The sequence below is a fragment of the Anarrhichthys ocellatus genome, unplaced genomic scaffold (assembly GCF_004355925.1).
Source record: "Anarrhichthys ocellatus isolate YVR2014 unplaced genomic scaffold, GSC_Weel_1.0 scaffold10, whole genome shotgun sequence".
Taxonomy (NCBI): domain Eukaryota; kingdom Metazoa; phylum Chordata; class Actinopteri; order Perciformes; family Anarhichadidae; genus Anarrhichthys; species Anarrhichthys ocellatus.
In genome coordinates, this window is record NW_022280040.1 from 1,845,423 (window position 1) to 1,861,006 (window position 15,584).

The window sequence follows — 15,584 nt, forward strand, 5'->3', positions numbered from 1 at the left end:
ACACACACACACACACACACACACACACACACACACACACACACACATCCAGATTATTTGATTGTATGTTGTCCATCTTAATTAACTCCTCTCTGCTGTTTAGTGAATCACCCTTAAGCCCATGATGAGTATTTTTTATTTCTAAAATCTAGTCTTCTGAGGCCTTGATATGCTAATTGCATTTCACTCAGGAACCATCCAAAACCTGCTACATTGTTTACTTGTTTCTTGCATTTTTTAATCCAAGGAGGATTATACAGTATAAACACTTTATCTTTTATTATCGCTTGTCTTTTTTTCACCCGCTATTTTTTGTCTTTGTCTGTCTTTTATTTTTTCTCCCGCCTCTCCTCTCTTCTTCCTTCTCACCCTCTAGCCTCCGTTTTGATCCAATTGGTGATTTATTGATTTTGGTAAGCTGAGTTGGGAATCGATGGAGGCTGAGAGAAGAGGATCTCTGTAATGTCTTTACCCCTTGAAGAGGGCAGAGGAGACAATCAGAGTGAGTGTGAGAAAGGAAGAGTGAAACTGAGGAGAAGACGGATAAAAGATAGGAGGAAAGTAGAGACGAAGAGACTGAGATGAAGAGACTTTTTTGGCAGAGAAATTTTGAGCGAGTTTTTTTGCAAGACTCGAGAGAGAGAAAAAGGAAGTGAAAGCTATATCCTTAGGAGCTGAGAGGTATGGTGACATTGTAACATAAAATCCCAGAGGCAGTACATGGATGTCATCAGACACACATAACTCATATTCTGAGAAAGAAATCTAGCACGTGGCTTTCATTTGCATCCACACATATACTCACTCACACATGTATGCATCGTTACAAATCAGAGAAATACAACTGTGTTCTTTCAGAAGTTTTTATCCCCCTACCAACAGGCACGACCGGGTTTTACTCGTTAGTTTTACATGACATAATGAATACTGAGGAGCAGGGAGTCTGGTGGTAAACACAAGTTTGAAGGCTGCAGGGGCTACAGAACTGCTGATTATTACTATGGCAAGGATTACAAAGAGATATTTAGGCCACCGCTTCACAGGCTAGGGGAGAAGTTTTAGGAAGACATTCTTAGTTCAAACTCGAAATTTATTTTTCATGTGAAAAGCTACGTGTGTACTGTTGCAGCTTGTTTTCAGCTCCGGGAGTTATTTTAGTTTGCTCTCAACTTTTTGACAATTGGGTTTGGTTTTACTTTAGATTTGTACAGCATACTGATCAGTCGTCCAATTGCGTGACCTGATTTTATTATGACTTGCCTCCCCATTATCACAGACTAACAATGAAGGCCTGAAGCCATCTGACTCCGTGTGTGTGTCAGTTCGTGTGAGCGTGCATGGCTGTTAACTGTGTTGGTGTTTTTGACCGCGTGCCCTGAAACTCCTAAGCACTCATACGTAGAGGAACACACTTCATTTACAGTTCAGACAGAATATCTATAGCATTTATTCAAAACACCTCATCACATTCAGGGGCTAATTTTCATCCCAGCACAGAGGTAGCCGAATAATATAGTGAGTGAACAAAAGACAGTTTAGCCTTTGACTTGCCCTCAATTAGTCTCTTAGATTGTTCAGCTTGATGAGTCAGAGAGGCCAAGTGCATTAAGCTGTCCTAAAGCTCTCGAACCGTATTCCATCAGCACTTTCTATGTGACTGTTCTTTCAGTGTGCCAGTATTCTGAACATTCAATAGTATTTTATATACCGGATGAGGCTTCGTCTAGGCAGCCATCCGCTTCAAATGTCGTGGCTTCAAGGCACCAATCTGCTGTGTTATTCATTGGCATCAGTGACCACAGTTTTCACAGCCTGTACACAAAGTAATGATGAACCTACGTCTTAATCATACACTCATTGTGACAATGGGTTTTTGACAATTGTTTTTAGGTTGTTTTAAGTTGTCCTCTCTTCGTCTTATTGTGATGCATGTAGTGGACATATTATAGTGTTTGCTCTGCATGTAAAATGATTTTGGGTTCAAAGTAGCCGTCCCACATATTCCTCTTGAGTGAGTGCCACTGTAGAAACCTTGCTTGAATGCCAGAAGAAAGATTGGTTTAATCCGTCTGTGTATATATTCCTCATTCAACGTTTTTTTTTTTTTTTTTCCCACTGCGGCTTAATGTTTATTAAGCATACCCAATTGGCACATTAAACCAAATTAGAACTTATTAATATTATATTGAAGCTTGGCTGCCAAGCTTATGCAGGGATATACATACATTATGCATATACATACAAAGTCTGAACCAGTGTTTTAATTGACATTGCAGAAAATACGACGATATTTCACAAAACAAAACAAAACTTTGAAAAACACAAAAACAATTAACAACACACATAAAACTCCAGAAAACACAATGATACTTCACAAAACGCAAGAACATTTGCCCCCCAGGTTTTGCAGCAAGTTCCTCCTTTCTGTGCAGTGAGCGTAGATATCGCATAATGTTATATAGACATTAAAACTCCAGATTTAAGGTGTTAGCCACAATTAAGTTTGTTGTAGACTGACAGACACTGATGTGCTAGACAAACACACCAATCTATACTGTATTTAGAATATGCTTTGTTCTGATTTTCAGTACAAAATGCAACCTCTGGAAATGCTTTAATATATTGATTGATTTTCATCAGTGTGCAGCACAACACACTGTTGTGTGCTGTGTTTGGTCAATACATTCATGTACTCCACTCTATCCTTATCTCAGACAAAGACTTTATAAGAAAAGTAGGGATGTTAAAAGTGGTTTAGATTGAGAATCATGCTTAAGCGATCATAAAAAAAAATGTAAAAAATATTTTTTAACCATAATAGAGCTGCTTAATGCTTTTAGATTACATTAATATGAATACGATCAAGGTTTGATGCAAAGACAAGCACGCTGACATAAAAAACATTTGCTAAATAATGCTTTAATTAACTTAATAAATTGCCTTATTTCCATAAGTGGTTATGTTTAATGTATTTTGAGAACTATGATGGAACATTACACAGCTCAAATACCATTGACAAAGATTTTGGGTCAATCTTTATTCATTCCTTATTTCTGTCAACATGTTTAGTTTGTAACACTGTTTTGTATGTGCAATGTTCATGTCAATTAATACAACACTTTTATAGTAATTCCCTTATACAAGCTCTATTTTAAAAAGATGGAGCAACATTTCGCTGTGTCACATACGCTCTTGTTTTTCATATACTGAAAAGACATATTGCTTGAGAACAGTTTTCTTTAAGTTCAGTGGCATTAACGTTACCAGGTAAAAACGTTGCTTTGGATACAATTGCCCTGCTTTTTTCTGATTCTGCGGCATTAAAATTCACATGGCACTGCCTAAACCCAAGGTTACAGAGTTTGTCACGGGGCATGATGAGGACTCAAACGCAGACAGTCAGCTGTAGTGAAAAAAGGTTTTAATGATAACCAAAAACAAACAGGGAATCCAGGGACAAGACAAAAGACGAGGGGGAAAATCCGGCAGGAAAAGGCAGAACAGGCAGACTGGAAAACCGGGAACAGGACCAGCAAAACGGGCGGGTAGGTAGGAAAACAAACAATGATCTGGCAGTGGGTGTGTGTGCGGCAGGGGTTTAAATAGTGAAGGAGGCAGAGTGAGCAGGTGAGAGTAATAAGCTGATGAGGTGAGTGTGACTGGCAGGTGCACTGAATGAACTGATTAGGTGAGTGAGGAGCTACAGAAAGAAACAAAGACACAGAACACACAGGGCAACGTGATCGTGACAGAGTTACAGGATATTATACTTTAGATGTCAGAGGAAGGAAAAGGCTTGGCTCTGATCCACTGTCATCGTATCTTCAACTATGCCCTCTTTCTTAATTCTCTTCTTCTCCACTGTTTTCTTTTCTCCGCTTTCCCTCCCTCCCTCGTTTTCTTTCATTCTCTCCAATTTCTCAGTTTATCTTCTCTTTTTTCTTTTTTGGCCCTCATCCTCCTCGTTCCTCTCATCCCTCTTATCCTCTTTAACCGGGTCGGCCCCTTCCTATGCCAACCCTCGTCTCCTCTCATCTCCACCCTTCTATGCTTCAAGCGTCTGCTTTTAGAAGCAGCCTCCTGAACCCAAAGCCTATTTTACGGGGAGTAGTTTCTCACTCCTGACGCTGCGCTTAGAGAAATTAGTAAGCGACTGACACGAGACATCCGCAAATTGAATTTCTCAAGAGGGAAGGTGGACACTCACAAAAACACACATATACATAACGCCATAAAGTCGTGCTCTTCTCTTCACAGGAACAGTGGACAAATTGTAGTCAATTATGGGATGTTCCACCCTGGAGTATGCAGGTGTTTGATTCTTTTGGCAAATGTCATGTTTTCCCTCACATTTATTTCATGTGTATGAATAAATAAGAGTTTCACAGCAGCCTATTTGCCAGTCTTAAACTTTTCCATTTCAGTCTACAGGATGCTGTGATGAAAAACTTCTCTGACCTTCTGAAATAAAGCGTTATGATGCTTCTTACACTCAAGTTGGTTTATTCGGTCACTCCAGTATGTGAAATGTTTCACTTAGAAGTAAAACAAAAGAAAAAAGAGAATACTTTCCAACACTTGCAATGTGAATTAATACTCACAGTATATGTAGAAGTAATTGTGATACATACCAAACCTCCAGCTTCTACATACTACCACCTGTTTCTCTTCATCTTAAAGTGTGTGATGACTCAGACATTCATCAGCCTGTGCTGTTTTCATTTGTCAACTCCTTCTCACTCTCCTCCTCGGTGTATGACACCCATGCACGGTTAGTGTGTGAATACGATGCACCCGCCAGCAACATAGAGTGCTGAAAGAATGAGTCATAAACCTGGAAAAACTCATGCTCAGTTTTGTTTAAGATATAAAATAAGTCTGTGAATACCTTGTTGGGGCCATGTGCTTGACCATGTGCTCTGAGACAAAGGGATCTTCCTACTTTGCAGAGACATCTGCAGCCTGATCTGAGTTTCAGATAAGAGCAAGCTCCAAGGAATGTTTAGATGCGAAAGCAATAAAACATCAACACTGCGATCTAATTGGACGAGGGCCACAGACACCCCAGGACCCCCGTGGCTCAGCCCTGTTTCCACAAAACTCTCTTTCTCCCCCAAAACCTTGCCATTCCGTTCTGACTAACGTCGAAGTAAGGAAGCGCGAACACAACGTTGCTGTTTTTTTTTTAAAAAAACCTAAGTTGAAGAGTCGTTAATCAGTCAAGTTAACAGCAACCACGCTCTTTTCCTGAGCCTAAACTTCCTTGTGAAGACGGAAGTCTATTTTGAAAAGACTCGCTTGTGACGGGCAGATATTGACACGAGATCACTGACATCATGTCCAAAACTAACACGTGAGGGACACCTATAGAATCATAAAAGCCTTCTACCACTGGCCAAGCGCTTGTATGTGAGAATGTGTTAGTATGTGTTCATCGGGCACGTTTGTGAATATGCATAGTCTTGAGCGCATGAACCATATCAGGTAGGCTACATACTGTGCTCGACTTGTGTGCAGTAAGGTTTAACACGCATGCATGTTAAGTTCGTTTGAAGGTGTGCTCCAAGGTTGTGCTTTTTTTTTCTTGCTTCTTTACAGTCGGAGGAAACAGCTCAGGGAGAAATAGCAGCAGGTGGTTAATAGATAAGCACAGTTTTTCCTGTTGTGAATTTGGGAACTCTACATATTGTGTTTGGCAACAAATTTTGTCCCCCCTGAATATGTTGTGGAATTGTAGCCTCAAAATATTTGTTCAATTTTTACATCTAAGCATTTTGGCCGATTTCCATACCTCTTCTGAAAGCAGATATTCCCCCGAAATGTGTTTGGATGTGGTCACAAGTGTTCTGTAGCCTGAGAGCCAGCTGTGCCAGACAGGTGGTGATCAGGTATTAGGGAGCTGGGGCTGGTCTTCTAGTGTGTATTGTAATGGAAGCTCTTTGGGCGCGGCAGAGGGGCTGTGATAGTGCCAGCAAGACTGCAGGGGATTATTGCTGCTGTTCCAGATCCTGAGGGGTTATGAGAAATAGAGCTTTTGTTTATACAACACATTAAAGTCACACAGCATCGTTACATTCAGGCTAAAAATAATCAAATGTGGTCAGACATGCTTTGAGCTATGGGTGTGTGTGAATTGTTTGGGGCATGTACAGATGTATGGCCACATCTATGCTTTGTTTGCCAAGTGTTTGTCTCCACATCATTAATCTTGGTCTGTTTCTTCCTCTGTTTGTCAATGCAGCTGTGATGCAGGATTTTGAATGATACAATGATACATTGCTGGTCGTGGCTTTAGAGCGACAACAAGGGGGAACTTTGACCAAAGTTAAAGCATGAATACTGTCAGGATAAATGTCCTCTTAGTCTTATTTAGCCAACTAATATACAAATTAGTTTAGTGCAATGCCCAGATGAACATTTACAGTGTTGATCAAAGTGACAACTTTGATCAACAAAGTCTCCCCTAGTAATCTTCAGTTGTAATATCTTTGAAGTTCTCTGTTTAAATGGGCATTAGGTGGGCTTAATCAGGTGACACCCAACAAACAAGTAGGAAGTTTTCCTATCGTTAAATTACCCATCAGTGGTTTAGATAGAATAAAAGACAAACCACCCCCTATAGCTTTCACGCCCTACATGTTGGCTGTCACGCCCTTACAACATACATCCATTCACCCATCCGTCGTTCCATGCATTGCTCCGTTCGTTCTGCCAAACTGTCAGAAGGCTGCATTTCCTTTGCATTCATATGCTATCCAGAGCACACAAAGTGCTGCCAGCCAGCCAGCTGCAGTCTGCTCCGTTTCCCATCTTCTTTATTCCATCTTCTCTCTCCTTTCACTGCCTGTCTGTCTCTCTCCCACTCCCCTGGAAAGACAGCAGACAGGTGTGGCAGGAGAAGAGACAGATGGCAAGGATGACAGGACACACTTTTGGGCAAGGAAATGAAAATCAAAAAATGTGAAGAAAAGGATGAATCCAGCACAAACGCACACGCGGGGACACGCATTTTACTTTTCTGCTGCTTTGTTTGACAGCATAACAGCCAGCCGCATAAACAAAAAATATTTTTGGTGCACACAAACGCATATGCAGTGCATATGCCCTCTATAATAAGCCTCTTTGACGATTTGGCCTTGAGGCTAATAGGCATGCTGGAGGGTGTGACAGCTTATAACATCACGATGATGGAGATGTCATTGAGCCGCAGTGTTTTATGTGTGACCTGCGTGCTTGTGACAAAGATTGAATTCCAGGCTCTCATCTCCTATATATGACAGGGCATGCACACTGTAATAGCGCCTGTAAATGTGCACACTATAGACAGATTTTGTACATGTAGAATACTCACACGCCTAACATATATCCATGGACTTTCATTTTTTGCAAATGATTTAGGGAGCACACCCTCACACACACATTTCTGTCCTAGCCTTGTCCTTGTTTCAGTCAAGGCCCAGTGCTACCTCTGGACGGGCCATTGACTCTTGTATCTCATAAAGGTACTGTATACAGTAAAACTTATCTGTCCTATGGTCTATTGCGGCCTTAGCGCCGGCATTAAGGCTAATGGGCCTTGTGGATGAGCTCTAAAACCTGAGGACTGATGGAGGTTTGAGACTTGACAAATAACAATAACAGGACACTGACCAGGTCTGTTGTTCCGCATCAAGGATGATATCATCGTTCAGTCTGATGTCTACTTCTACAGAAGGTCGTCTATTCATGATGTGTTTTAAATCGTGGATCAAAACATTCATTTTTTGTTGTTGTTTATTGTCGTTCTCTCACCTCTTTCACTCCGGTCTGCGAATGCAAGCTGCCCTGCATCCCTTTGTTTCTGTTCCCTCTCAAATTCTGTTGTGTAGTCAGTTTATTCATCTCCAACTCTCTGGGATTTCTAATAGTAAAAAAATCCATGATAACGTTTTTTTGTGCTTTTGTTTGTTTTTGCTGGTTTTAGGGTATTTTCTCCAGACGCTGTTCCCACCCTCCCAGCGTACCTTTCAGGGCTGCATGCAAGCAATCTTGGTGGACGACCAACCAGCTGATTTGCATGCGGTGGAAAAAGGCACTATGGGAGCTTTTGAGAATGTCAGCCTAGACATGTGTGCAATCATAGACAGGTAAGAAGGATAATTCCTGCATGCACACACATCCATACAATCATTCATGAATGAAATGTTCAGCCAAATGCAAGGCACTAATAAGTGTCATAAATCAAATGCTTTTGAATTGGGAGAGTCATAAAAACAGTCTCTGAATTATTATCTAGAGATGTATGACTCAGAGATCTGGGTGTTGTGAGTGTAACTGTACAAGACTATGTTTTTGTGGCTGTGTTTTGTGTGCTTGTTATACTGATAAATGGATATAATTGATGCCGTGGATTCCCAGGGGAAGGGGATGTGTGTAAACAGTAAAAAAAAAAAAAAAAAAAGAGTAGGTTTCATCCTTGGAAAACACTGTATGATCTTAATCAAACATCAAACATGAGCCACTCATTTCTCAAGTATAACAGAGCTGGATATTCTGCACAGCACGTCCCAATGTTGGCTCACTGGAAGCATTCATTACAACTTGTTGACATTCCAATTTATTTCCTTGTCATAGACAAGACAAATACACTGAGATGCATATGGAATCGTCCATCCCTTGCGCTCAATTCGAGTGCTTCTTTCCACCGAATCTGATGCCAGTGTGCAAAACATTCAAACTTTGTGGACTGGTTTAATCTTCAGGGATTATGCCTTGTCCTATGGTAAGCAAAAGTTCAGTGGTTTTCAGTCATGCAATGGCCAAAAAGATTTCAGTGCTTATTAGACACACGGAGCATGGATTGCAAGGTAGACGTGAGTAGGAAGCTGCAATAACTAGTTGACCTTGCGCTGATTGGAACAGCATATCCCCTATCCCGAGTGATTTGTTTTCAGGTTAGGTTTGTCAATAACACTTACCCTCATCAATATCCTCAGCCAGAGAAGTAGACACCAGCCACCCACTGCTTGATTTAGATCCATTTTGTCGCTGAGGTACTTAAATTTGGACCAAAGCTTGGGCCAGATCATTTTCTCAAAGTTCTCAGTCCATACTGAAATGGCAGAACAATTAAAAGTTTGATACCTTATTATTCATTTTTTGTGTGGTTGAATTCACAATAGAAATGTTCACATTGACTGCTTTGGTTGTCAGGTGACTTTGTCATCATAAAAAAGTGATACTCTCCCAGTCCATACTACATTGTGAATCATTATTTCAAAAATCTGTGTTTTCACGGGTGAAAAAATGTAAAAGATCTAGTTTAAGTAATATTTTGGGCATGCTTACATTTTGACAAAGCCCTCTTTCCTGGATACGTTTTCATGCCGATGCCATTTGTTTTGCCTTGCAATGTGAAGTAGAATGAAAATAGTATTATACCAGATTATGGTGCATTAGCGCTGCTGATAGCTACCAGCAGCAGGCTGACTCAGATTTTTCTGACTAACTCTTTTGAAAGTCCAAAGATGTCCACAACAGTTTTCCTTCCCTTGTCTTTCCCCATCTCAATATCTTCAAACGTTGAGTATCAGCCCTGCATTATTTGAGGCAGGCCCTGTCCTGCCATGGAAGATGAATGGGTCCAGTGTTTCCATCTAACTAATCAGAATGTCTTTGAAGGCAGTTCAATAGCCCTGTCTGACCTCCTTTTGATCAATGCCGTTCCACTGTGGGATTCTGTTTTAGGCTGAGATGGTGGAAGAAAACACACATATCTCCACAGACACACAGTCATGCTGACACACACAGGGGCAAGGCATGCAAATCCCCATATTTCACAATGTCCCTGTCATTCTGTAAGGATACTGCAACACACACATGAAAGTATAATCATACTGAGGCGCTCCATTCTCTTCAAAGATCTTACATTTTCATACAAAGCCCACCGCATATGTAGTCAGTGTACTCCGGTGCTCACAGCTTGCGGAGCATAATGTCTTTTGTGACTGTCGGTGCTTGTCAATCGCAGCCCCTTATATTATAATTTTCTATTTAATTTACAGTGCATGCAATAGCATGTTGATACAGTCATGGTTTAATAGGATTTGAATACCCATGGGTGTATATAAACTGTACTTTTTGTCATTAGATCTTTTTCTTTTGTTCATGAAAGACAGCGTCACTGTTGAAATAGCAGGCAAGTACATGTGTAGTAGTGTTAGCTAAAGTGTCTTTTTCTGCACCAGTCAACACAGTCGGAGCTAGAGGTGGATAATTATTTTGCAAATGTAATATTTCTGCAGCAGCTATGTCTCTCTCTCATTCTACACATAGTTACAATACTGACAATACAGTCCATTCACAATAACACACCAGCACTCATGTTTTCAGAATGTAAGAATGTACATCTGTAGTTTATTGTCACTTCAGGATTGACAGTTTACAAAACAGAGCTCATCCACATATGAAAAAAAAGTGTAAGTGCATAAGAGTAATAACAGCGATCGTCTTGTCTCTGGCTCTGTGCTGCTTAGCTGCCCGACTTCCTACAGAAGGAAGAACTCAGCATGTTAAAGGACCCCTGCAGCTCTTATGAGTCAATATTTATTTTTTTTCAGCTGGCTTTCCTCATCATATTAGTTTTCACTGAAGCTTGCACTTTAATGACAAAATGTGTGCACAAGTACATAGTGTGCGAGTTTGTGCGTGGGAAAACCCAGCTCTGAGACTACAGTGCCTCAGGATCCATCCCCACCAGCCCTGAAGGCAGATCAAACCGCAGAACTTTGATGTATTCAAGATCTGAGTTGGTATTGAAATTTCAACAAGAAAAACAGTGGCGTCTGAGCTGCTATGTGCTCAATGCTGTATTCACACGGCGAAGGATAACGCTGTTTACATACACTACACTCTTTATTCCAGGTCCTTTTTGAAATGTAGATTATGACTGTAAAAGAAACACACATGTACAACAGTCGTATACATGGAGAGTCAGCACGATAAACCCCAATTCTGTCACCTCCTGCTTTCCATGATCACAAAGAATTTCTTTCAGTGTAGGCAGACATGCACTTAAGTTGTTCTCATTGACAGTTCTGTGCGTCTGACGTGACAGCCCTCTCACTGTCCTGGAGTCTGTCCTGGCCAACCTCAGCAGGCAGATGGTTGACATGGGAGTGTCATTAGCTTGATTAAACTCACATGGGCCTTCTAGGCTGTAAAAACTGTCTCTTTCCGTTGCTACAGCAGACATCCAACCTGCATCGTTGCCTTTGGTTTTGCACCATCAACACCTTCACAGCACATGCATCCATGCAAGGCTTTCATTACTGACTTTGCTGATCTACACACACTGTTGGTTTTGCGTTAACTGTAGTTTGGTAAATTGTGTTGGTTTTAAGTATAACCTTGCGTTGACTCCCGCCTTGTCACAGCCAGTTTGTGACAAATGGGGGCTCGTCTGGGATGTAAAAACGTCTGGTAAGGTTAAATCTAGCCTTAGTGTGACAAAGGAGGTGAAATTGAGTTTTAGCACTAAAGACCAGGAGTAAAGATTAAAGTGCCTTTGGTATTAAGCATTGTGATTAAGGGTAACACGCAAAGATTTTTCTTCTCTTGTTTGTTTGGTTACTGTTGTGGAGTTCATTTTGGTGGATGTTTTAAGGGAGCAGCATTTGTACTGGTGTATGTTATTGGTGAGAGCGGTCACATCTTAGTTGGTAGGGGCCATGCATCTCCTTTTTAGCCTAAAGTGGTTGATCTCAAAAGGACACCAAGCAGTTTTTTGTTTTCAGTTAAAATAACCAAGAGTTTGGGTGAAGACAATGTCAACTGGTTTCTAGAGGGTTGCCTGCTGGTTCTGGTGGAATTCGTGCAGATGTACCCACCACCAGTATCTGTCTGAAGACTAGGGTTGAGTCTACTTGGGTAGTAAGTGTGACTAGTTAGATAGGGCTGGCAAGGTTGGTCTCTGTGGTATCTTTGATTTCCTCATTGCACGTATTCAAGTACCTGAATTTGTGTTTTTGTCTTGTGGATTCGTAACCGTAAATATAAATGCTAGTATTGAAAAAAATAATTTGGTCGTGTGAATTAACTTTTAGCGTGTCATGCCTCAAGATGCTTAGGTTTATGGTAGTTTGGTTTGTTAGTGAGAATGGCGTTACCTCAACTGTTGTGTCTGCAACTTGGTCAAGCAGCTTTGGTAGTAAGTGCTACAGCTCATGTTTTGTTCGACTTTTTTGAAGTAGCTTGGTTTCCTCTTTGTGTTGTGCATCTTGGGATGACTTGGTTGGCTCGTGAGCCTTTGCTTCGAGTAACCTTTGGGTATGTTACTTTGGTTTTTTGATGCTTATGGTAATTCCAGTTTTGTGTGCATTTGGTAGCTGGAATTTTTGATATACAAATACTTCTGATGAACTTTGGTGCTCATTTTAATGCCTCACGCAATGTATTGAAAGTATGAAATGGTGTTTAATTGCAGCTCATAATAGCTTCCCGTTAACCAAGGTTATCAGTAATTGGCTGATACTGATGTGTCTATTTTTTTGTTCTTGTCCAGATTTATCCACTCTTAAAACATCTTAAGCACAATTGTTTTTGATGTGGAATAAAATGCTTTCTTAGTGTGAACAAAGGGCCATGTCAAAGTAGCTGAAGGTGGTAGGGGCTTTCTGTTTGCTATATTTAATCAACTGTCAACTAAAATATTACAGTCTCCGTTGGGTGTAATATTTATACAAGGATCAGTTCCTACCGCTGATCTTACACTTTTAAAATGTGTTTTATTGTCCATGCAAATGCATTTGTGGCCAATAACATCGCAAATCATACAATCTGAACACAGGAAATCACTCATTATACAGATTTTGTTTTGCTGTGTCTAACCTTTACAAACATGTATATTTTTTTCTCCCTTAAAATGCATCGCATGTCTTGCAAATGTTTAAAAGTACTCACTCTTTCTCCAGGTGTATGCCTAATCACTGTGAGCACGGTGGCCGGTGTAAACAGACGTGGGAGAGTTTCAGCTGTACCTGTGATGGAACAGGATACGCTGGAGCCACCTGCCACACATGTAAGTGCGTGAGGGTGTATGTGTGTGTGTGTGTGTGTGTGTATGTGTGTGTGCGCAGTTGTGTGTTATTCGCTATCTGCCCCCTCCGCCTCTCTTAACTCGAGAACCACTGCGTTGTGTTCCTTGTGTGCTTGTTTGATTCGGACTCCCTCTGTTGCCTTTGAGTGATTTAAGCTGTTTCTTCTTCCAAAGCCACAATCCTCAGCAGTGGGACAGATGAACTTTTGAAGTGTTCAGGGGCCAAGCTTTTCTGACTGCTTTGTGCGTTTTGTTCTGGTCTGACCCGACCAAAAGCACGAGCACACAAATAGAACAGAGTCTCAAAAGATTTTTAAAAAAAGCCAATGTTTTTTTTTTTACAGGCTTATAAATTGGAGAATGCCATCCTTCCTCCCATGTGCTACAGACATTGTTCTCTTTTAAGAGAGGATGAGAATGGAACGTTTTGTCAATATTGTGTATGTCCAACATAAAACAACAGATTTAATATACATGAAGTGTGAGAAAATTTGAAGAGTGGAGTGAGTGAAAAGGACATTGTTCAGAATATAGCATTGGAGGACAGTTTGAATTCATCAGAATGGAAATAAAGCATAGACACTAATAACAAAAAAATCACACAACATACATTAAGATGTTTTTGTGTGACGACATTTTTATCCGTCTGTGTTTTTCAACATCTATGAAGGACTAATTCACTAATTAGAGATAGCTGAAGGCACATTAGTGACATAATGATGGGATGAATCGGGGGACCGACAGGGTGAATAATGCATTCTGTTTAAAGTATTTTGTGCAAGTCTCCAAACTTTACTTTAAGTGCTAATAATAAATGAGTACTTTGTTATCAATTAGTGGATTGACCGAAGTGTCAAACATTTGCCAATTCCAAATTCTGAATTGTGAAGCTTTTCTCTGTTATATCATTGTAAGTGTTGGGTCTTGGACTGTTGTTCACTGATATCTTCTCTTTTAGAACCTACATTTGAATTTGGGTTTGTTTCCATTTCTTTAATGACTGTAATTCAGTTCTGGTGAAGGTTAAAGTGAAGCATAAGTGTTACATCATTCTAATCACATTCCCTCTACAGCAATGTATCGTGACTTTCTCTGTTGGCCTTTGAACCTTTTTATTGTTTTCGCACTGCTGTGAAGAAATCCTGGGCGAAGTGCTAGTAATTCAGCTTCCATTGTGTTGCAGCCTTTGACCAATGGCTTTGAAATATAAGTAGTGCCTCACAGTTCTGTTCAGATCCATGTGAGATGGTTCAACAGGTTTTTGTTGAAGAGGATATACTCTCTGCAAGAAACAGCATCACTAAACTCCTTGAGCAGAGGGATAAAGTAGATAATGAAGTAGTTAGAAGACGTAATGAAAGAAAAAAGGATGTCAGCGGGGACAGAAAGAAGAGACATGCAAAAACAGAAACCGTTATAATGAGCTTAGACTAAAAGGCAGAGATGTTATTTTTGTTAAAGTCATTGTTAAACCTGTGAATGGTGTCTCCTCAATCAAGGAAGTTTCACTCCAAGTCGCACACTAAGTCCAATGAATTTGAATATGTGCTATTTTAGATCCATCCCAAGATTCTACAGTTTTATCAATCTTTGGTCCATTACAGGCAGAAACATATTATAGTGTGTATATGGAGTATATGTATCCTCTTTTTGTATTGTTATTGTGGGCAACATACACTTGCAGTATAATATCATGTATTACACCGTGATTCCTAACCCTACTCAAGCTATCAATAGCTTTGAGTGGCTTACTGTAATGACCTCTTCTCCAGCGTCAACCACAGGAGAGAAGATGAAAATTACTGCCATGCAAATCTCTCAGCACTTTTGTGTCAACCCCTCTAATTTCAGATTTAAATGTTGTCACTACCCTCAGGCCAACATTTACATTTTCAACCCCATGTGTTGTAAAGATATTAGAATAGCAAAGTTGTGTCTCTATTTTCCATTATTTTTTCAACAGTGCTGTTTAAAATCATTGTCAAAAATTAAAGATATTTCCAACATGATGTAATATAAGATAAGAAAAATAATGAGACCAAACTCTTTGTAGGTGTCAAAATATTTACACACATGTTTTGTTAATATTTTTTTTTTACTTTTCCTCAGAATCATCAAACATTTCAACCTTAAACAAAAGTTATTTGCCACTCAGTCATGTCCAACATATCATTTTTTTGTCTGGTGTGTATTGTGCTTATGCCCCAGTGGCTATGCATTTTCAGTCTCATTTCTTCTTCTTTCTCCTGCTCATATGTCTCCTTATTTCTTTTTGCTCCTGCCCCACTTTTAGCCATCTATGAGCCATCATGTGAGGCCTATAAGCATCTGGGCAGGTCCTCTGACACCTACTGGATCGACCCCGACGGCAGCGGACCCCTTGGCCCCTTCAAAGTCAATTGCAACATGACAGGTGTGTGTGGGAGAGTCTGTGTGTGTGCTTTCATCTACGGTGCATCTACTGTGTGTGTGTGTGTGTGTGTGTGTGTGTGTGTGTGTGTGTGTGTGT

At 40.3% G+C, this 15,584-nt stretch overlaps 1 protein-coding gene across 1 annotated transcript in view; it reads left to right on the plus strand.

Annotated features, from left to right (window-relative positions):
* cntnap2a (contactin associated protein 2a) overlaps positions 1-15,584 on the plus strand; it is a 283,733-nt gene that overhangs the window by 171,805 nt on the left and 96,344 nt on the right. Inside the window, exons 11-13 of the mRNA XM_031850036.1 lie at positions 7,964-8,126; positions 12,951-13,057; positions 15,369-15,488. Coding sequence (XP_031705896.1) covers positions 7,964-8,126; positions 12,951-13,057; positions 15,369-15,488 — 390 coding nt within the window. The remainder of the gene's footprint in view (positions 1-7,963; positions 8,127-12,950; positions 13,058-15,368; positions 15,489-15,584) is intronic.